Consider the following 23,040-nt stretch of genomic DNA (forward strand, 5'->3'; position numbering starts at 1 on the left):
GATCCCGGGGCTTTCAAGGTGAGGACTTTAGTCGCTAGGCCACGCCGCTGGGCCCTGATTTTTTATTTTTCAAATCAGCCAAACAAAAGCTCACCAAAAAGACATTTTTGTTTTGCTTATTTTCAAAGTGTTTTGGAATTGCAGATATCCTAAAACATATACAATGATAAAAGAATGTTAAATAGAAATGATCACAGGAGTTGGCATTATGACAGGAGGTAAAAATACTGTGATGCTACCTTTACATATGAGAATCCAGTTTATGTCCTAGCTGCTCCACTTCCAATCTAGCTTCTGCTACTGGCCTGAGAAAGCACTGCAAGTTAACACAAGTGCTTGGGTCCCTGACATCCCTGCAGGAGACACCAAAGAAGCTGTTTGCTTCTGCCTTCTGCCTGGCCCAGCCTTGGCCATTGCAGCCACTGAGGAAGTGAATCGGGATGAAACATCTATTTCTCTCCATGTCTCTATAACTCTGCCTTTCACATAAAATAAAATCTAAAGAAAAATTATCACATGAAAAATTTTAGTTGTACTAAGACAAACCATATTCTAGTTTCTAAACAAACAGCAAGATATTCAGAGCAATTCTTACCACTTGGATAAGGAATTCTACTGGAAAACCACCTAATGTTTCAGTGTCAGAACCAGATATTTTACTTCTCCAAGGTGATTGGCCTAATAAAGGATCACTATCCTACGGAAATAAAAGGGAAAGGAATCATTTAATGACAGATTGTTCAAAAGAAAGTGTTTATTTTTAGGTAAAACAAAAATCCTATTGTAATTATGTTCAGATTCAGTAAGAAGAAAAACACTTGACAACTTAAGATATATAGAGCCCTCTTTAAGTCATAATAGATGTGTACTTTATAACAACATTGTCCATGTACATAAAAATTAAATTATTGATCACATTTAAAAAAAATTACTTACTGTAATTGGTGACTGGAGGGGTGGAGTATAATGCAGCCGTGGCGGAGTCATAAGGAACCGAGAAGGCCGTTGTTTTTGTCCAAAGGCAGCAATTGGCATTGTCTCATGAGGTTCATTACTCTTTGAGAAAATAGAAATCCACACAAAAAAGAAATTTACCAATTGTTCAAGCTTTAGAAACAAACACTGTATTTCATGGGCTACTGTGACTGTGTAATTGGCTAATCCTCCACCTTCAAACACCAGCATTCCAAATGGGCACCAGTTCATGTCTCAGTTACTCCATTTCCATCCAGATCCTTGTTTGTGGCCTAGGAAAGCAGAGGAGGACAATCCAATCCCTTGGAACCCTACACACATGGGAAACTTGGAGAAGGCTCCTGGCTCTGGATAGGATTAGCACCGGCTGTTGTGGCAAGCTGGGGAATGAACCAGCGGGTGGAAGATATTTCTCTGTGTATTTCCTTTTCTTTGTAAATCTGTTTTCCAATAAAAATAGAAAAATCTTTAAAAATACTGTATTTCAGCTTGAGATATATAGACATATACTGTAATTGATGATTGTATTAAAGCTTATTTTGTGGTTTAGTATCTCTACGATGCAGTGTAACTGTACAAAGATCAAGGGCTACAGCTAAAAGCAGAATATGCAAACACTACTTTCCTTCTAAAAGACTGAGCATGCAAAAGAGAAGAATCAAGAGAAAAAAAATAACAAAGGATCAAAAGAATTTCAAGAATCAAAGAATAATATTAGAGTATTCTATGACCAACTCTGGTTTTCTGCATTTATACCATCTAATAAATCCTGCCATAATTAAAGCTAATGCTTAATTTTACCCCCACCAAAATTTGAGATTACAACAACAAAGCAGAAAAGCAATTTCCCAAAAAGAGGACATTTGAGGATTGCATCCTTGAAGTAAAAATTTACAAGGGGTCAATCTGCTCTAGACATAGTCCAAATTGTCTTTCTCCCCTGTTGCCAAAAGGCTGAGAAGTGATAAAACAGACAGCTTTTAAAAGCACCTGTCAGAAAAGAAACTATCTTCTGTTCTATTTTTGCACAAAGGAAATAGAAATTTTTGTTTTAATTAAAAGGTCACAATCAAGTCACAAATAACAAAAGAGCCAAAAGTGAACAATTTAATTTTCAAAATGTTTTGAGGAAAACTATTATAAAATACTAATTCATTTTTTAAAAAGGATTTATTCATTTTTCTTATCTGAAAGGCAGATTTACAGAAAGGAGGAAAGACCTCCCAATTGGCTGCAATGGCCAGATTTGAGCCAATCCAAAGCTAGGAGCCAGGAGCTTCTGGGTCTCCCACACGGGTGGCAGTGTCCCAAGGCTTTGGGTGATCCTCCACTGCTTTCCCAGGCCACAAGCAAGGAGCTGGATGGAAAGCAGAGAAGTTGGGACATGCACTGGTACCCATACGGGATCCTGGTATTTGGGAGGGAGGATTAGCTAACTGAGCAATTGCACTGCGCCCTGAAAGTGGAGAAGCCAGGATATGACCTGGCACCCATATGAGACGTATGAAGATGCCAATGTTACAGGCTGTGGCTTAAACCACTGTACACAGTGGTTTAATGTGACCCCTAATTATTCATTTTTAAAACTTTATTAGATTGCATACTTACATTAGTTTTAAAATTATTTAGGTGCTGCAACAGTGATATAATGCTAATCCTCTGTCTTTGGCGCTGGTAACCCATATGGGCATCATTTTCTTTTTTGGGGGAGGGGCATAATTTCCTATTCCACCTGTCCCACTTTCCATCCAGCTCCCTGCTTATGACCTGCGAAGCAGCAGAGGATGACCCAAGTCCTTGGGACCCTGCTCCCATGTGAGAGATCCTAAAGAAGACTGTCTTTTGACTCCTGGCTTCAGCTCACCTCCAGCCACTGTGACTATTGTGTGTGACCCAACGGATGGAAGATCTTTCTCTGTTTCTCCTTCTCTCTGTAAATTTTTTTTTCAAATAAAAATAAATGAACTAAAAATATTATTTGGGGGTGAGTCACAATGATTCAGTGGCTAAATCCTCACTTTAAAGCACTGGGATTCCATGTGGGCACCATTTAGTGTCCTGGCTGCTTCATTTCTCATCCAGTTCCATGCTTGTGGCCTGGGAAAGCAGTTGAGTATGGTCCAAAGGGACCCTGCAACCACATGGGAGACCTGGAGAAAGCTCTTGGCTCTAGGCTTTGTATAATGTTGGCTCTGGCTATTACAGCCACATGGGCAGTGAACCAGCAGATGAAGATCTTTCTGACTCTCCTTCTGTCTGTAGATCTGTCTTTCCAATAAAAACAAATAAATCTTTTTTATAGAGAGGAGGAGAGACAGAGAGGAAGATCTTCCGTCCAATGGTTCACTCCCCAAGTGGCCACAATAGCCAGTGCTGTGCTGATCCAGAGCCAGGAACTTTCTCCAGGTCTCCCACATGGGTGCAGGATCCCAAAGCTTTGGGACATCCTTGACTGCCTTCCCAGGCTACAAGCAGGGAGCTGGATGGGAAGTGGAGCTGCCAGGATTAGAACCGGTGCCCATATGGGATTCTGGCGGGTTCAGGGCGAGGACTTTAGCCGCTAGGCCACGCTGCCAGGCCCATAAATCTTTAAAGAAAAAAAAACATTCAATACTATTAAAAAATTATTTGGAGCTGATGATGTGGTGTAAGGCCAGTATCCCTCCCATATGAGCACTTGTTCAAGTCCTGGCTCTCATCCAGCTTCCTTCTAAGGTGTCAGGGAAAGCAGAAGATGACTCAAGTACTTGGGTCCCCATATTGACATGGGCGATCTTAAGGAGCTCCTGGCTCTGTTTGGCTAGTTCCGGCTGCTATGGCCATGTAGGGTATGAACCACATGGAAGACCTCTCTGTCTCTAATTATGCTTTTCAGATAAATTAAAAAAAATCTTTAAAAATTATTTTATTAGGGCCTGGCGGCATGGCCTAGCGGCTAAAAGTCCTCGCCTTGAAAGCCCTGGGATCCCATATGGGCGCCGGTTCAAATCCCGGCAGCTCCACTTCCCATCCAGCTCCCTGCTTGTGGCCTTGAAAAGCAATCGAGGACGGCCCAATGCATTGGAACACTGCACCAGTGTGGGAGACCCAGAAGAGGTTCCTGGTTCCCTGCTTCAGATCGGCGCGCATCGGCCCGTTGCGGCTCACTTGGGGAGTGAATCATCGGACGGAAGATCTTCCTCTCTGTCTCTCCTCCTCTCTGTATATCTGACTTTGTAATAAAAATAAATCTTTTAAAAAATTATTTTATTAAAGGTGAACAATTTCCATGATGTGGCTAAATAAAGAATGAATGTAAAATGATGGTCCAGTAATGAAATAGAGCATATCAGAAATTTTTAAATGATCTGAATTCCACTGTTAGTTGGACAGAAAATAGCTCTATAACCCTGAATAACTGACTTAATACACTCATATCTCAGTTTCAGTATATCAAATGTGAAGTAGTTAACATTCAAGTTGTGTAAGTGTGAAGGAAAACAGGAACAAGTATAAGATATTGTTTAAAAAATTTCAAAGCTTGTTTATTTGAAATGCAGAGTCACATGCACATACATGTATAGAAAGTGAGAGATTCGAGATTCTCCATCTATTGTTTTATTCCCCAAATGTCTATTTACAGTCAGGGTTGGGCCAGGAGCCTAGAATTCCATCCAGGCCTCCCAATGGGTGTTATGGGCCCAAGTACTTGAAACATCATGTGCTGTGTCCACAGATGCACTAGTAGAAAGCTGTACTAGAAACGGAAGAGACAGAATCAAACTAGCATTTCTTGAGGATGTCTCAAGAAGTGGCTCAGCATTCTGTGTCAACGCACCTACTCATTTCCTAATCTGAAAACACTTTTAGGAGGACTATATTTTAACCCAACAAATGAAATAAAAACAGTGTGCAACTTCTTATTGAAGATTGGCCAGGAAGAATCAGTTCTGCTACATTAAAATACTACTGAGAGAGAGTAAGGTACAATACAGGGATTCTCGTCTCTGGCATATGGAAGAAGACCTCAGTACAGTTCTGCTCCAGGGGTTTAGTACAGGACTGGGAACCCCTAAATATTTTATCCCTCTGTCAGTTCAAGTCCTGATTCTATCATTAAACACAACTTATAAGAAATATCTAACAATTTAATAGCTATAAAACATAAATATAATAGAATACAATACTTACAAGAACTTCATAGTCAGGGATGGTGTGGGTTCCAAGGCCTGCCCTATCAAAGGTTACTCTATACGTAGCATTACAAGAATCCACAGCATCTATTTGTCCAGTGAACAAACCATCATGAACACCTCGTAATCGTGCTGAGAAAAGAAACAGAGGTATTATCCTTGAGATATACAAAGAGTTGTCAAATAGAAAACCATCCTAAGTAACTTACTTTCATTTAAACAACAGAAAAATTTTTGAAAGATTTATTTATTTGATGGGCCTGGTGTGGTGGCTCAGTGGCTAAATCCTTGCCTCTATGTGCCAGGATCCCATATGGGTTCCAGTTTGTGTCCCAGCTGCTCCACCTCCCATCCAGAATCCTGCTTGTAGCCTGGGAAAGCAGTAGAGGATGGTTCAAAGTCTTAGGAACCTGCACCCAAATGGGATACCCAGAAGAAGCTCCTGGCTTCAGACTGGCTCAGTTCCAGCTGTTAGGGCCACATCTTTCTTTTTTTTTTTTCTATTTCTTCTTTTTTTTCTGTTTGTTTGTTTAAATAAAGATTTATTATTTGTGTTTTTTGGAAAGTCAGATCTTACAGAGAAGGAAAGCCATTTATGGAATAAAACAGCAGATGGAAAAATCTCTCCGTCTCCCTCTCTAACTCTTTCAAATAAAACAAATATTAAACAAACAAAAGACATCAATATCCCATATCAAAGTTCCTAGGATTGATTATCAGGTCTAAATTCTGACTGCATCCTGCCTATGCAGATGCATGGAGACAGTAGGAATTACTCAAAGAAACTCAGTTCCTACTTTGGCCCTGGCTATGTGTTGAGTACTAAGCCCTGGCCATTTGAGGGTATTTGGGAAATGAGTCAGGTAATGGGAGCTCTCCTGGTCTCTCAAAAAAGAGGGTCAAAAACAGCCATTCTAGAGCACTGAAAATGAATCATTGTAACAAGTAATTGTAAAATGCTTATTGCTGAGAAAAATAGTTGAGGTTTCAGCTTAGAACAGACAAAATCTTGTTATATGAGGGTTATTCATATTACCACCATTACCATCAACTTTGTTAGCAAAAATGGGTTTTACTAGAGAAGGGCTGGTCATGAAAATGTGCAGTGTTGTTGTTATAAGGAAGACTTGATGAGGGTCAGTGGGCAAAAATCTGTGACAGTTAGTTAATAGCTAGTTAAAAGTAGTAAACTTGTCCCCAGCGTCGTGGTCGAGCAGCTAAAGTCCTTGCCCTGAAAACGCTGGGATCCCATATGGGCACCGGTTCTAATCCCGGCTGCCCAGCTTCCCATTCAGTTCCATGCTTATGGCCTGGGAAAGCAGTTGAGGATGGCCCAGAGCACTGGGACCCTGCACCAACGTGGGAGACCTTGAGGAGGGCTCCTGGTTCCTGGCTTCAGATTGGCTTAGCTCCAGGATTTGTGGCTACTTGGGGAATGAACCAGCAGAAAGAGGATCTCTCTTTCTGTTTCTCCTCTCTGTAAATGAGACTTTCCAATAAAAAGTAAATAAATCTTTAAGGGAAAAAAAAAAAAGGATACTTTTGCTTTCTAAAGTTAGTTTCATTACCTTAGCTGAAAGTTACAAGTCAAAATAACAAACTGTTCTCCACCTACCTGTAACTTTGGTTCCAATAACCAGAGGCAAAGGAATTTCATCTGGGAGATCTTTGAATTGTGAAACATCTGCAACATTCCTTTGTTGTAATAGCCTTATTTTCTCCCGTTTTTGCTTTAAAGCTGATCTTTCTTCCTCGAAAAATGCAGAAGAACACCTAAAATTACAAAAGTCATAAAGCCATTAACTGTCCTATACAAAAATTTTAAATTTGTCCATTTCACTGTTCTTTTTCATTTTCATTCTTTTTGAGTACTGTATTTAATTATGGTTCTTGGAAATTCTCTTGCTTCCAAGCATATTACCTTTAATTTCTTCAAAGGAGGGGGGAAAATAGGCTCTCACTAGAGACAGCTACATAAACAGGTCCAGTTTATTCATTTCTACAAAACCACAGGATTTGGTCACTATCTTTGACAAAACTGTGTGTGGGGCTTAAGGACAAAGTTCAATGTTCTAATCAGAAGAACGATACTTTCTCTGTAACCCAGTGAGCACACTAATACAGGAATTAACGATGAAACTTTTCACTGTGTACAGTTCAATCAGATTTCTTAAAGTACAGACTGAATTTGCTCTCAAGGGCCCATCTTGCTCCCATTTTCAAATTCTACAACGAACAGAAATATTTATATGTGACTTTCATGCCATTTTGACTACCACCTTCAAAGGAGTATTGTGAAATCCAGTCATGTAAACTGTCTCAAAAACTAAATAACGAGTAAAAATTATACAAAAGGGGGCTGTCACAGTGGCTCAACAGGCTATTCCCCTTTGTATAAGCACTGGCATCCCTTACAGCTGCTGGTTTATATCCTAGCTGCTCCACTTTTCCATCCAAATCCCTGCTTATAGCCTGGGAAATCGAAACAGGATTGCTCCAGTTCTTGGGTCCCTTCACCCATGTGGGAGACTCAGAAGAAAGACCGACTTTGGACCGGCTCAGCTTGAACCAGTGGTCATTTGGGAAGTGAACTAGTGGATGGAAGATCTCTCTCTCTCTCTTTGTAAATCTGCCTTTCAAATAAAAATAAATAAACCTTTATAAAATGGGTAATCTGAAAAAAAATCAAATTGCACATTTAATTATATGATACTCAAGAAAATATAAAACACTTATAATAAATAATTAGGGCCCGGCGGCGTGGCCTAGCGGCTAAAAGTCCTCGCCTTGAAAGCCCCGGGTTCCCATATGGGCGCCGGTTCTAATCCCGGCAGCTCCACTTCCCATCCAGCTCCCTGCTTGTGGCCTGGGAAAGCGGTTGAGGACGGCCCAATGCCTTGGGAGACCCGGAAGAGGTTCCAGGTTCCAGGTTCCAGGCTTCGGATCGGCGCGTACCGGCCCGTTGCGGCTCACTTGGGGAGTGACTCATCGGACAGAAGATCTTCCTCTCTGTCTCTCCTCCTCTGTGTATATCTGGCTGTAATAAAATGAATAAATCTTTAAAAAAAAAAAAATTAGCAGGATACACTAAACATATAATCAAGTATTCTAAAAAGTTGTGTTTGGGGCCCAGCGGCGTGGCCTAGCGGCTCAAGTCCTCGCCTTGAAAGCCCCGGGATCCCATATGGGCGCCAGTTCTAATCCTGGCAGCTCCACTTCCCATCCAGCTCCCTGCTTGTGACCTGGGAAAGCAGGCAAGGACGGCCCAATGCATTGGGACACTGCACCTGCGTGGGAGACCCGGAAGAGGTTCCTGGTTCCCGGCATCGGATCGGCACGCACCGACCCGTTGCAGCTCACTTGGGGAGTGAATCATCGGACAGAAGATCTTCCTCTCTGTCTCTCCTCCTCTCTCTGTATATTTGACTTTGTAATAAAAATAAATCTTTAAAAAAAAAGTTGTGTTTGGCACTCTCGTCATTTTGAAAATAAGAAAGAAAATCAATGTAGCTATGATACTATCAGGTATAATCAATGTCAAACAAAAATATAATTTTTACCTCCGTGGTTTTCCCATAAGTCTTCTTATTTTTCCCCATTCTACTCTTGTTAACTTTCTTGTTTTCAAATTAGGAAAAGATTCCTTTAGGCACACACAGAAATCATTATCACCTTCAAAAAGCGGTCTGTAAAACAGAAATGGTATTTTAATGGTTAATATACAATGTGCATGTTCTTAAAAGACATGTAATTCAAAATATACACTCTAATTTTCCCTAGCATACTAACAATAAAATGTCAATAAAATGTCAATTTTTATCTCCACCCTACACACACACACACACACACACACACACAGCACACACAAAAGCACAAATTCCAAATGTTACAACTGAACTAATCCTTGGCATGTAAAACAATTGATGTGTAAAAGTTACTCAGGAAATCCTGTATGTGCTAGAGATTATAGGAGACATTGATTTTTGTTCAATCTGCAATTTAAGAATATCCTTTGGGAAGCTATCCTGGCCTTGGCATTACATCTGGTAGACACATAACATTAACAACAAAGTATCTTTGTCCCAAAGGTAATACCATCACCAAGGAGTTCTGTTTAGGACCTAGCCAAGTTAAGAACACTGGAGAGCTCTAGAGGGTTACATTAGTTTTATGAATCCCAGATCAAGCAAGGACATGTTTAAACTAATGGAAGGCCTGTGGGAAAGAACAAAACAACTCCATCTATTCAGGAGTTTGGAAACCAGGATCCAATCATGGCAATGATATAAACACCTTGGGTTCAAATATGAATATTCATGAGTCACAAGCTTTAGAGGAGGCAATCACTGTGGAAAGTAAAGCCAGCAAACGAAGGTCCACTGATGGGCAAGTGACCAAGGATTAGAAATCAAAATATTTCCTCAATGAATCCTATAGTTGAATAATTGGATTTCAACCAAATATTTTATTTTATTTTATTATTTATGGATTATTTTATTTTATTATTTATGGATAAATAAAGTGCTCAATACCATCCCTAAAATATTAAGACCACCTTCCTAAAATTCTTGAGTTATCTTTATAATTCATAATTTCTCTATTACACTAGCACTTAACATTTCAAGCTTCACAAAACAAATCACATTCGGGCCCGGCGGTGTGGCCTAGCAGCTAAAGTCCTTGCTTTGAACGCCCCGGGATCCCATATGGGCACCGGTTCTAGTCCCGGCAGCTCCACTTCCCATCCAGCTCCCTGCTTGTGGCCTGGGAAAGCGGTTGAGGATGGCCCAAAGCCTAGGGACCCTGCACCTGCATGGGAGACCTGGAAGAGGTTCCTGGTTCCCAGCTTCGGATCGATGCAGCACTGGCCGTTGTGGTCGCTTGGGGAGTGAAACATCGGATAGAAGATCTTCCTCTCTGTCTCTCCTCCTCTCTGTATATCTGACTTTGTAATAAATAAATAAATCTTTTTTTAAAAAAAAATCACATTCTTTGCAATTAAAGTTGCTTTGCTTAGTATATCTCTAAAGTGTTAGTAAAGTATAATATGGAAGTACACTGTCCTTTAATTTTTCACAGAAATATCTAACCTTTTCCCTAAAATGAGTGAGGACAAAAACTATGAGAAATAAAAAAATCGAACTGGAATGAAGGACAGATAGACAGAGTCAAGAAAAAGGATCAAATTAGACCTATTGAAAAGGTTGTAGCTTGCAACATTTAAAAACTTAAATTTCTAGTCTAAGCAATATTCATGATACCAACCATGATACATACTTATCTATATTTGAATAGAACCATTCATATATGCACCATTTATGAGCTTTTGGAAGCTTGAGCAGATTCCGTAAACGAAAACCAATCTTCTGTGATGCTTTCTTATCTGGTGTTGACATTGTTGCTGTAAATTTCTATACAATAAAACAGAGATTAATTACAGTTCCAATAAGTAAAAATGAAAATTTTTAATACTGAGTATATATGCAAAGTGATAAATTACATGTAATTACAAAGATTCAACATGGGATTTTTTTGCCTAACATTCCTTTTTACTTGCTGGAAGAGGCTAAGACAGTAAGAAAGAGAGAGGCAAAATTCCAATCTGCTGGTTCATTCCCCTATGTCCACAAAGGCTGGGGCCAGGAGCCAAGAACTCAATTCAGATCACCCTCATAGGTGACAGGGATCCAGCCCCTTGAGCCATCACTACTGCGTTCCAGGGTGTGCAATAATAGGAAGCTGGAATTGCAAGTCAGACAGCAGTCAAATCCAGGCACTGCAGTCTGGGACACTGGCATCTTAACTGCTAGGTCAAATATTCACACCTAATTATTTCTTACAAAAGTAAAGCCCTTAGTTTCATAAGATATTCTGACAAGAAAGGTGAATTATTTGCTTTTACTATGTTTCACTGCATTAAAAATTGCTGGAAGAAAAGATTTACATGAAATATTCCTAGACTGCTGTGAGATGTGGAGACAAACACATGTAAAGATTCAAGCAGTCACAAGGCCTAGAAATTTTCATCTGTGCATTCTATACCAAACCAGAGCATTCAATAACTATGTAACACAGATAACACAATCAGCCAAAGTATCAGAAAACTCAGAAAATGTTCGTGGGTATGGATATTAAAAATCCTTGGAATCAAGGTGGCTGAACAGGGTAAGGACACATTTAAACAGAGAAATATTAGCCAGTGTGAAGCAGGGAGGGCACATTCCAGGAAATAGAAGAGAACAGAACAACAGCAGAGGGGTACCTGGAGACTGACAGACACAGGGAAGCAGTGAAAACAACGGTGTGGTGTTGCAGTGACTGATACCCCAGTAGCATTCAGCAAATGGTGATCTGAACTCCACTGACAGCTGGAACTCCACCAGCAACAAGGTGGGATGGGACGTTTACCAGAGACCTAGAGGTGAATCCAGACAAAGAACTGCCCATCCTGCTGGTCTGTTTGATTTGACCAGAAGCAGACACAGAGCAGCAGGTCCCAGACGGGTGGTGCAGGAACAGGGTGGATTTCACAGCCCAGTTCTCCTCCTAGAGTCGATTTAGGCGCCATTTTGTTTAAGAAGGCAAGGGCTATGGGGCAAGACTGTGCATGCACAGAGCTGGGAGTGATCTCATTTCTGACTCTGTGAACTACAACTTACATCTTACAGGTTCCACCCAAGACAGGCCTGGGTAGCCCTCAGATCTGATGGCCAGCAGATCAAGAACTCTACTAGTGGCACATCAGGTGCCATTTCTTACAGTATGGCAAAGAATTTAAGACTGCAGGGACAACAGTGAGCTGCACATGTGCTGAGCTCGGTGAGAACTCACTGAGCTCAGGGCATTGTACTGGTCCCACAGGGAAAATAATACTATGGTAACATATGGGTCAAAATAGGTCCGTGTGGTCCTCAGGCCTCAGGGCCAACAGATTCCAGCAAGATCAGCACCACAACAACCTAGTTATTTAGGACACCTGGTGTCTCCCCAATCCTGGGACCTACTCAAACTGGAAGTGGGAGAAAGGTTGTACAGACAATGGTGCAGCCTCAGCATGAAATCACAGGAGGTAGAGAGTGGTGAGTCAGAAGCTGGGGCCACTGAGACTATGGTGGAAATCTAACATAAGAACTCAGACCTGGAACTTGCTCGAGGGAGTGGCATAAGTGACTGCAAACAAAGAGCTGTGTGCCAGGTCCGGTGGCGTGCCCCAGCGGCTAAAGTCCGTGCCTTGAATATACTGGAATCCTATATGGGCACTGATTCTAATCCTGGCAGCTGCACTTCCCATTCAGCTCCCTGCTTGTGGCCTGGGAAAGCAGGCAAGGACGGCCCAGAGCATTGGGACCCTGCATCCGTGTGGAAGACCTGGAGGAAGCTCCTGGCTCCTGGCTTTGGATGGGCACAGCACCAGCCGTTGTGGTCACTTGGGGAGTGAACCATCGGACGGAAGATCTTCCTCTCTGACTCTCCTCCTCTGTGTATATCTACCCTTTCAATAAAAATAAAATAAAACTTATAAAAAAAAAAAACAGCTGTGGCCAATTGCAATAAGTAAAATTGAACTGTAGACCTGTGGGTGACACAAGTTAGAAACCTGCTCCAAGAGGAGACACTAATAACCAGAAGTACAATGACCAAGAGCAAAAGAAGAGACAGAGGCACAATGAATATTACAGAAGATTCCCTTGCAAAGGAACAAATCCCTTTGTCAACCTCAGAGTTCACTGAGGAAGACATCGAGAAAATGGGGGATACAGAATTCAAAACACTTGTTTTAAAGCTTCTTACCAACAAGAAGCGTGGAATACAAGAGTTCAAGGAATTAAGGAATATGTCACACAGGAAATGAATCACATGAAAGCTGATATACCAGAAATAAAGAATACAGTAGAGCAAATTAAAAGGAGAGTGGAGAGTCTCCAAAATAGAATGAAGAAGGCAGAAGAAAGAATCTCAGAACTGGAAAATATTTTCTTTCTCTTTTTCTTTTTTTTTTTTTTAAATTTATTTATTTTTACTGCAAAGTCAGCTAAATAGAGAGGAGGAGAGACAGTGAGGAAGATCCAAAGTCCGATGATTCACTCCCCAAGTGACCACAATGTGAAGCCAGGAGCCAGGAAATTCCTCCAAGTCTCCCACGTGGGTGCAGGGGCCTAAGACTTTGGGCCATCCTCGACTGCTTTCCCAGACTACAAGCAGGGTGTTGGATAGGAAGCAGAGCTGCCAGGATTATAATCAGCGTCCATATGAGATCCCGACAAGTTCAAGGTGAGGACCCCAGCTGCTAGGCCACTGTGCAAGGCCCAGAAGACATTTTCTGACACCAGGGGGAAACAAACAAAATGCAGGAAGCAGAGCTGGATCAGGCCAAAAAAAAGTATTCAAGAATTGAAAGACAGTATGAAAAGGTCAAAATAAGCGTTATGGGAGTGGGCCCCACATGGTGGCCTAGTGGCCAAAGTCCTCACCTTGAATGTGCCAGGATCCCATATGGGCACCGGTTCTAATTCCGGCAGCCCCACTTCCCATCAGGCTCCCTGCTTGTGCCCTGGGAAGGCACTTGAGGACAGCCCAAAGCCGTGAGACCCTACACCTGCATGGGAGACCTGGAGGAGGTTCCTGGCTCCTGACTTTGGATCAGCATAGCACCAGCCGTTGCGGTCACTAGGGGAGTGAAGATCTTCCTCTCTGTCTCTCCTCCTCTCTGTATATCTGACTTTGCCATAAAAATAAATAAATCTTCTTAAAAAAAAGTTATGGGAGTGCCAGAAGGTGCAGACAAAGAAACTGAAATTAAAGGTGTATTCAATGAAATAATATCTAGAGAAAGAATTGGGAAACAACATCCAGGAGGGGCACAGAACTCCCAACAAGCTTGACCAATAGCGACCTTCACCAAGACACATTATAATCACGTTCTCTTCAATCAAACACAAGTAAAAGATCCTTAAATGTGCACGAGAAAAAAAAATCAAGTGACTTTTAAAGGAATGCCAATTAAACTCACAGGAGACCTCTCACAGGAAACTCTACAGGCAAGAAGAGAATGGAGCAATATATTCCAGATTCTAACAGAAAAAAAAAAAAAAATATTGGCCCAGGATGACATACCCAGCAAAGCTTTCCTTTGTCTTTGAAAATGAAATAAAATTCTTCCACAGTCAAGAAAAGTTGAAAGAACATGCCTCTTCCAAAGCTGCCCTACACAGGATACTTAAAAAGATGTTCTCTCTCTTTTTTTTAAAGATTCATTTTTTATTTTTATTACAAAGTCAGATATACTGAGAGGAGGAGAGATACAGAGGAAGTGGAGCTGCCGGGATTAGAACCAGCGGCCATATGGGATCAAGGCGAGGACCCTAGCCACTAGGCCACGCTGCTGAGCCCTAAAGATGTTCTCTTGACAGAGAAGAGGAATAGCACCCACCAAAACCAAAGGTAAATGTGAAGAACATCCCAGTAAAATAACAACGGAAGACTAAATCAATGAACAACCCATTCCTAAAATTACAGGAACAAATTACCACCCATTCATATTAACCCTGAATGTTAATGGCTTGAACTCATCAATCAAATGTCAAATTAGTAGTAGACTGGATTAAAAAACAAAATCCATCTATTTCTTCTCTACAGGAGACATATGTCATAAACAAAGCTCAGTGGAAACTGTATCTCATGGATTTTGATTTTTTTTTGTTAGTTTCATCTCTTCAAAACACTTTCTTCTGCTTAATTAATTCAATGACTGAGATCATACAGTAGCATCATTTTCCTCAAGAAGCTTCCTGATTTTCTTTTTCATTTCTTCAGTGACACATTAGACATTCAGTAGCATATTATTTAACTTCATGGTGTTATTAATTTCTTTTTTTTCTTCATGTTTTTGACTATGTTTTGTGGCTTTTCATTTAAGGGGATGTACAGTAACTGTGTAATGGAGACTATCATATCTAGCAGCATGCTATTTAACTTCAAGGCATTGTAAATTTCTATTTTTCAAACTGTTATTGATTTTGTATTGTGGCTTTTCATTTAAGGGGTTGTACAGTAACTGAGTAATGTAGACTGTCATATCCAGATGTGAGGATACAATGCAGTATGCACCTCCACCTCCAGATCAAAGATGGACTCCCAATGAAACTGTTTACTATATCCTGACAATAGGATGCTGGACTCTCTGCCATGTCTAATGCCCACAATAATGGACATATACTTGTGTATGAAGAAACTATACTATAGTAATGATATAGGGGAACTGAGTCAGGGGGCAGGGAATTGGGGAGGGGATAAGGGAAAAACCACGATCTATGGAACTCTATCATAAAATGATAATAATAAAAAGAAGTAAAATTTTTAAAATATCCTTTAAAAAGTCTTAGCAGATGGACACCATGCGATCAAAAGAATACAAAACAACACAATGGAACTCATATGCAAAATGGTCCAGGATCGAGAGATTATGAATATAATGTCATTATTAATAATCAAAGAAAAAAAAATAATCAAAGAAAAACCATGTGATCACCTCCACTGGACGTTAAAATTTGAATATCTATTTTTTTTATTACAAAGTCAGATACACAGAGAGCAGAGACAGAAAGGAAGATCTTCCATCTTATGCTGCACTCCCCAAGGGACCTCAACAGCCAGGGCTGAGCTAACCCAAAGCCAGGAGCCTCTTCCAGGTCTCCCAAATGAGTGCAGGATCCCAAGGCTTTGAGCCATGCTCGACCCCTTTCCCAGGCAATAAACAAGAAGCTGTACGGGAAGCTGGGCTGCCAGGATTAGAACCGAAGCCCACATGGGATCCCGGCACGTGCAAGACGAGGACTTCAGGTGCTAGCCTACCACACCAGGCCCTAATGTACATTTCTTAAAAACTCAATACAACAGAAGTAGATCAAATGATTGAAAACAGTACAACATATAAAAAGCTAAATAAGGGCCCGGCACCGAGGCCTAGCAACTAAAGCCCTCGCCTTGAACGCCCCGGGATTCCATATGGGTGCTGGTTCTAATTCCGGCAGCTACACTTCCCATCCAGCTCCCTGCTTGTAGCCTGGGAAAGCAGTAAGGATGGCCCAGAGCCTTGGGACCCTGCACCCGCATGGGAGACCTGGAGGAGATTCCTGTCTCCTGGCTTTGGATAGGCGCAGCACTGGCCATTGAGGTCACTTGGGGAGTGAATCATCAGACAGAAGATCATTCTGTCTCTCCTCCTCTCTGTATATTTGACTTTGCAAAAACAAACAAATAAATCCCTTCAAAAAAAAGTTAAGTAAGTCCAAGATAATGCTTAGTGGAAAATTCATAGACTACAGTTTTAAGTCTAATTTACCTCTTTATTCGCAAAGAAGAAAGATCTCAAAGAATTTCTACTCAAAGAAGTTAGAACAGAATAAAACAGAACACAGAAAAATAGAAAAACAATCAGTAAAATCTAAAGTTCTTTGTGATGAGGCTGGTACTGTGGTACAATGGGCTAAACTGCAACTTGCAATGTCAGCCCTTTCCTGAGCATCAGTTTGAGTCCTGGCTGCCAGCTTCTTATCTAGCTCCCTGTAATAGGAGATGGAGTTCCAAGCTAATATGTGGACTTTCTCTCCCCATCACTCTACAGATAAATTTAACAAAAGTTTTCTGAAAAGATCAATAAAATTGACAAATCTTTAAACTAACCAATAATATAGATGGATAATTTCACATTATGCTATGAATGTGTCTTCCAAACTCAAACTCACATATTAATGGCATTTTTAAGATGTGTTTATGGACTGTATTACCATTGGAGTAGCTCTGTTGAGAAGTGAAGCTCTTGGGCCCAGCACAGTAGCATAGTGGCTGAGATCATTGCCTTGCACTTGATAGTATCCTGTATGCCCCCAGTTCTAATCCCAGTTGCGCCGCTTCCTATCTAGCTCCCTGCCTGTGCCTGCAGCAGTCAGGGATGGCCCAAGGCCTTGGGACCCTGCACCCACGTGGGAGAAGGTCCTGGCTCTGAATCAGATGTTGGCCTCATACTAAGATCTTACAGGAATATCCTCATCAAAAGCTGAGCAAATGTCAACAGTAGACCATTAGGACCATGAACCAAAATAAACCTCCTGTCTTCACAAATTAACCAATTGTGGACATTCAGTTACAGTAACAGAAAATACACAAAGAAACATGAGTTCCCACTTCCATCCTAAAACCAGTATCAGACTCAACGTTAAAACATCAAAAACAGGGGTCCGGCGGCGTGGCCTAGTGGCTAAAGTCCTCGCCTTGAACGCCTCGGGATCCCGTATGGGTGCCGGTTCTAATCCTGGCAGCTCCACTTCCCATCCAGCTTCCTGCTTGTGGCCTGGGAAAGCAGTCGAGGACGGCCCAAAGCCTAGGGACCCTGCACCCGCATGGGAGACCCGGAAGAGGTTCCTGGTTCCCAGCTTCGGATCGGCCGTTGCGCTCACTTGGGGAATGAAACATCGGATGGAAGATTTTCCTCTCTGTCTCTCCTCCTCTCTGTATATCTGACTTTGTAATAAAAATAAGTAAATCTTTAAAAAAAAAAAACATCAAAAACATTTAAAATACAAAGACTGAGGAAAAAAAAAAGCCTCTATAACCATTTTTTTAAACACTATCTTGGGCCCAGTGCAGTAGTGTAGCAGCTAAAGTCCTCACCTTGAATGCACCAGGATCCCACATGGCAAGTTCTAAATCCTGGCAGCCCTGCTTCCCATCCTGCTCCCTGTTTGTGGCCTGGGAAAGCAGTCAAGGATGGCCCAAAGTCCTGGGACCCTGAATCCATGTGGGAGACGTGGAGGAGGATCCTGGCTCCTATCTTTGGATTGGTTCAGCTCCAGCTGTTGCGGCCACTGGGAGGTGAGTCAGTAGATGGAAGATCCTTCTTTCCATATCTCCAACTCTATATATCTGACTTTCTAATAAAAATAATTAAATCCTTAAAAATAAACAAACAGGGCCTGGCGCTGTGGCCTAGCAGCTAGAGTCCTCGCCTTAAACACGCCAGGATCGCATATGGGTGCTGGTTCATGTCCCAGATGCTCCACTTCCCTTCCAGCTCCCTGTTTTGTGTCCTGGGAAAGCAGTAGAGGACGGCCCAAAGCCTTCGGACCCTGCACACAAATGTGAGACCTAGAGGAAGCTCTTAGCTCCTGGCTCCTGGCTTCGGATCAACTCAGCTCTGGACATTGCGGCCACTTGGGGAATGAATCAATGGATACAAGATCTTTTTGTGTCTCCTTTTCCATAAATCTGCCTTTCCAATAAAAATTAAACAAATCTTACAAACAAAAAAAAGGTGGTGGGGCCCGGAGTGGTGGCCTAGTGGCTAAAGTCCTCACCTTGCATGTGCCGGGATCCCATTTGGGCGCGAGTTCTAATTCCGGCAGCCCCACTTCCCGTACAGCTCCCTGCTTGTGGCCTGGGAAAGCAGTTGAGGATGGCCCAAAGCCTTGGGACCATGCACCCATGTGGAAGACCCGGAAGAGGATCCTGGCTCCTGACTTCGGATCAGCTCAGCTCTGGCCGTTGCGGCTGCCTGGGGAGTGAATCATCAGACAGAAGATCTTCCTTTCTGTCTCTCCTCTTCTCTGTATATCTGCCTTTCCAATAAAAAAAAAAAAAAAACTTAAAAAAAATTTTTTCAGGGCAATAAAAACATTATAAAACTGATTGCGATGGTGGTTGAACAATTCTGTGCATATATTAAAAATATTAAACTGGGGCCTGGCAGCGTGGCCTAGCGGCTAAAGTCTTCGCCTTGAACGCACCGGGATCCCATATGGGTGCCAGTTCTAATCCTGGCAGCTCCACTTCCCATCCAGCTCCCTGCTTGTGGCCTGGGAAAGCAGTCGAGGATGGCCCAAGGCATTGGGACCCTGCACCCGCGTGGGAGACTGGGAAGAGGTTCCTGGTTCCCAGCTTCGGATCGACACGCATCGGCCGTTGTGGCTCACTTGGGGAGTGAAACATCGGATGGAAGATCTTCCTCTCTGTCTCTCCTCCTCTCTTTATATCTGACTTTGTAATAAAATAGATAAATATTTAAAAAAAAAATTAAACTGTACACTCTTAAGTAGATAAATCATGATTTGTGGATTACATCTCAGTAAAATTAGCTGCTATTTATTTATTTAACAGAGAGAGATTCAATCTACTAGATCACTCCCCAGATGTCTACAATTGGTAGGACTGGGCCAGGTCATAATGGAAACAAAGAATGCAATTCAGGCTTCTTGCCTTGGTGGCAGAAATCCAACTACTGCGTCCTCGCAGCTGCTTGTGAGGGTGTGTGTCAGCATGAAGGTGGAGTCAGAAGCAGTCAGGACTCAAATCCATGCACACTCCGATACAGAATGTGGGCTTCTCAAGTGGTGTTTTAACCACTGCAAACACCTTCCCCTGTTGATTTATTTATCTTTAAAGTAAAATTCTGTAGCCGGGATACCTGCCTTTGTACATCAGCCTCCATTTCCTGACTTCATGATCTTAAGCAATACATTAAATCAGTCAGTGTCCATTTTCTCATCTGCAACACGAGACTAACGAAACTAAAAACCAACCTCCTGATCAAAGTTTATACCAGTGGGATACATACAAAATACTTAGATCATGACCTGGCACACAGTAAGAATCAGAAAATTTGGTTTTCATGATTTCTCTGCTCTAGATGGTACTCTGAATAAATATAGAGAAAATACAATGGATGTAAGGAACTAAAAGTGTAAGGGTGCAAGCCACATCATGTGGCACGACACGAACCATATGGATATGAAAACTAATAAACGGGAACAAGTGTCTGACAAAATGGCTTAAGGCCCCACTTGTGATGCTCCCACAGTGGAGTACCTGGGTAGGGCCCCAGCTACTACTCCATTTTGAAAGCAGTTTCCTGATAATGTGCATCCTGGGAGGTGGCAGATGAAGGTTCAAGTGTTCAGTCTCACTGACCATAGGCAGTTCTGCGATCCTGGCTGCTGTGGGCATTTGAGGAATGGAACCAATGAACAAAGGATCTCTCTCCTCTTTTTAAATTTAAAAAATAAAACTAGAAAAAAAACCTCAGAGGATATAAAAACTCACATTTTTAATGTAGTCTCATATCATGTTTGTCCTGTATTGCTCAGAAGTAGAAAGGACTTTGTAAAAGCGTTCTAGTAGGAATGATGTACCTGGGAAGGAATGCAGTGGACAGAGTTGTGATAGGAAAGTTTCAAAAACCAGAGTTTTCTTTACGTCTGTGGAGCATCTAAACCATTCTAGTAATTTAGCTTTGCAAAGTCAAGCTATTGTTAGCTATTTCTGTAGTCACTGAGTCTTGTATTTAACAAGTACGATGTCAAGAAATGCTATTATTTTCGTTCCAATCAGATGAAACGTTAGGTATATTTGTCCTAACATTTATATTTATTGTATAGAATATTTCATATTCTACTGTTTGAAATTTTCATAAGATAGGTGAGAGGTTTTATTGAGGGGTGGGTAGGACAAATTGCTAGTCACTCCTTAACTTGATGCCAAATTCTTGGTTAAGAAAATCACATTTGACAAATCTTGTTTTGTAACAATTTTGAAGAAATAATAAAAGGGAAGTAGGGAATGACTATGTAAGAAATTATAAATTTGATAAGGAGAAAAATTACATTATCTTTTCTACTTATAAAATCATTATTATTTTTATTTATTATTACTTTTTTAAGATTTATTCATTTTTATTGGAAAGCCAGATATACAGAGGAGGAGAGACAGAGAGGAAGATCTTCCATCCGATGATTCACTCCCCAAGTGAGCCACAACGGCCAGTGCTGCGCCGAACCAAAGCTGGGAACTCCCATGCGGGTGCAGGGTCCCAAAGATTTGGGCCGTCCTCGACTGCTTTCCCAGGCCACAAGCAGGGAGCTGGATGGGAAGTGGAGCTGCGGGGATAAGAACCGGCGCCCATATGGGATCCCAGAGCGTTCAAGGCAAGGACTTTAGCCGCTAGGCCACGCTGCCGGGCCCCCATTATTATTTTTACTGAATAACAGAGAAACAGGGTGAGACAGACACACAGAGCATCCATCTGCTGGGTCACTCCCAAATGCTCTCAACAGCCAGGAACAGGTCAGAAGCCTCTGGGTCTCCCATATGGGCGATGTGGGCCCAAGTCCTTGAGCCATCACCAGCAGCCTGCAAGGGCACGCATTACCAGGAAGCTGGAACCAAGAGCAGAGCCAGAATTCAAACTCAGGGACGTTGATAAGGGGTACAGGCATCACGAGCAGTGTCTTTACTATGACAAATGCCCACCTCATACTATCCTTCAATTTTCTATTTCCTCATCCAAGTTTTGTTCCTTTGATTCTTCAATGTCCACAATGACTTAAAAAAGAAAGATGCAAAAAAAAATTATTTCCTGTGATATATTTTCCTTTCTAGATAATGAAAAGTCTTCGACATACTTCCCCCAGTGATAAAGTAAAGCATCTCTCCTCTCTTATTTCTATATCAAATTCCAAGTTGATTCCATATGTTAAATCTACATAGTGTCTACTATCCTCACATTTAAAAGAAGGGTGTGCATACATAGGACTGACAGCTGCCTCTCTACTCTGAAGTTGATAAAAAAAATTTATAACATTTCTGGGTAATCAAAGTAGGATCTGAGCAGCAGTACCAAGTTTCAAAAAACAACTTGTTACTCAAAATGTAACAGGACAAATTACTTTCATTACCAGGAGTGATCCCTAACTTCCTTTCACACAAAACAAAATTTTAGCACAAACATACCTGTGGAACCATTGCAACCCTCTGGTTTCTTTTAGGTGACCTTGTATTTATTTGTCTGTCATCTTCTTCAGAAAAGAGTCGACTTCGTTTTGAATTTCTGAAAGGCTTCATAGAAATTTTTTTTATTTAATGAAAAAGCTGAACAATTCCCATTTTTTTCCAAAATATAATTCTATACTTGGAAAATATCCCTAACTCTGGATTATCAGCGTTAAGAAAGAACTAAGTGTGGCTAATACATGGTCCAAAAAGCCAAATGTAAGTAATCGTAGATTTGGGAATTAGTAATATATATTCATGTAACTATTTCCAAGTGAAATACCTGATAATTAAACCAGAGCTACAACTCAAATCTTCTTAGTACATGGCAGTCTTGGATCATAAAGAGGAAAATAAGTTCTGGAAATCTGAGCTCAAATTACGCTGTTGCTTCAGTTAATACCAGCTGGGTGTATTCCATATGACTGTTGCATCATGCTAGGCTGGGACAAAGAAGAGTAAGCCTAAATGTATGTAACGTTATACTTTTTCAGCTGTCAAAAACTGTGAAAGGGGCAGGTGTTTAGTCTAGCAGAGGCTGGTTGGGATCAAGAGCACTTGGGTTTGACTGCCAGCTCTGCTCCCAGCATCAGCTTCCTGTGAATGCACACCCTGTGAGGCAGAAGAGGGACGGTCCAGGCATCTGGGTCTCTGCCCCTCAGCTAAGAGATGTGGAGAGCATGTCTAACTTCTGGCTTTGGCCTGGCTCAGCCCACATCATAGGCATTGGGGAGTGAACCAGAGGATGGGAGATATCTATATCTCTCCCTCCATCTCCTTCTTTTTACCTCTCAAATGAAATTATTTTAAATTGTCAACCCAGTTTCCATTTGTAAATAAAAATACAAAACACAAATAGATACTTGACAGTTACCTGTAAAACTAAAAAAAAAAAAAAGTTAATTACCAAAAGCATATAATACACTTAAAGAGTCTGTTACACGAGAAATTTGAGGCTATCCTGATTTCCTCAGTAGATACAAACAACAGAAATAATATTCCAATAAGATCAAATCCCTTTTCAAAGCTTTCTCCTCCCACTAAAGACATACCTTCATGCCTGTCTGGAAGGGAG

At 41.4% G+C, this 23,040-nt stretch overlaps 1 protein-coding gene across 4 annotated transcripts in view; it reads right to left on the bottom strand.

The window, feature by feature from the left end:
* The window catches only part of LIN9 (lin-9 DREAM MuvB core complex component), a 51,198-nt gene that overhangs the window by 16,068 nt on the left and 12,090 nt on the right, over window positions 1–23,040 (bottom strand). Inside the window, exons 1-8 of one of the 4 annotated variants that reach the window (XM_058669267.1) lie at window positions 21,927–22,025; window positions 20,241–20,329; window positions 10,425–10,558; window positions 8,708–8,833; window positions 6,763–6,920; window positions 5,146–5,279; window positions 937–1,056; window positions 596–697 (exon numbers count right to left, since the gene is read on the bottom strand). In XM_058669267.1, coding sequence (XP_058525250.1) covers window positions 596–697; window positions 937–1,056; window positions 5,146–5,279; window positions 6,763–6,920; window positions 8,708–8,833; window positions 10,425–10,543 — 759 coding nt within the window. In that variant the 5' untranslated portion in view covers window positions 10,544–10,558; window positions 20,241–20,329; window positions 21,927–22,025. Of the gene's footprint in view, window positions 1–595; window positions 698–936; window positions 1,057–5,145; window positions 5,280–6,762; window positions 6,921–8,707; window positions 8,834–10,424; window positions 10,559–20,240; window positions 20,330–21,926; window positions 22,032–23,040 lie in introns of those variants that run through there. The other 3 variants (XM_058669265.1, XM_058669266.1, XM_058669264.1) reach the window with 3 other exon arrangements.

The sequence above is a fragment of the Ochotona princeps genome, chromosome 10 (assembly GCF_030435755.1).
Source record: "Ochotona princeps isolate mOchPri1 chromosome 10, mOchPri1.hap1, whole genome shotgun sequence".
NCBI lineage: Eukaryota > Metazoa > Chordata > Mammalia > Lagomorpha > Ochotonidae > Ochotona > Ochotona princeps.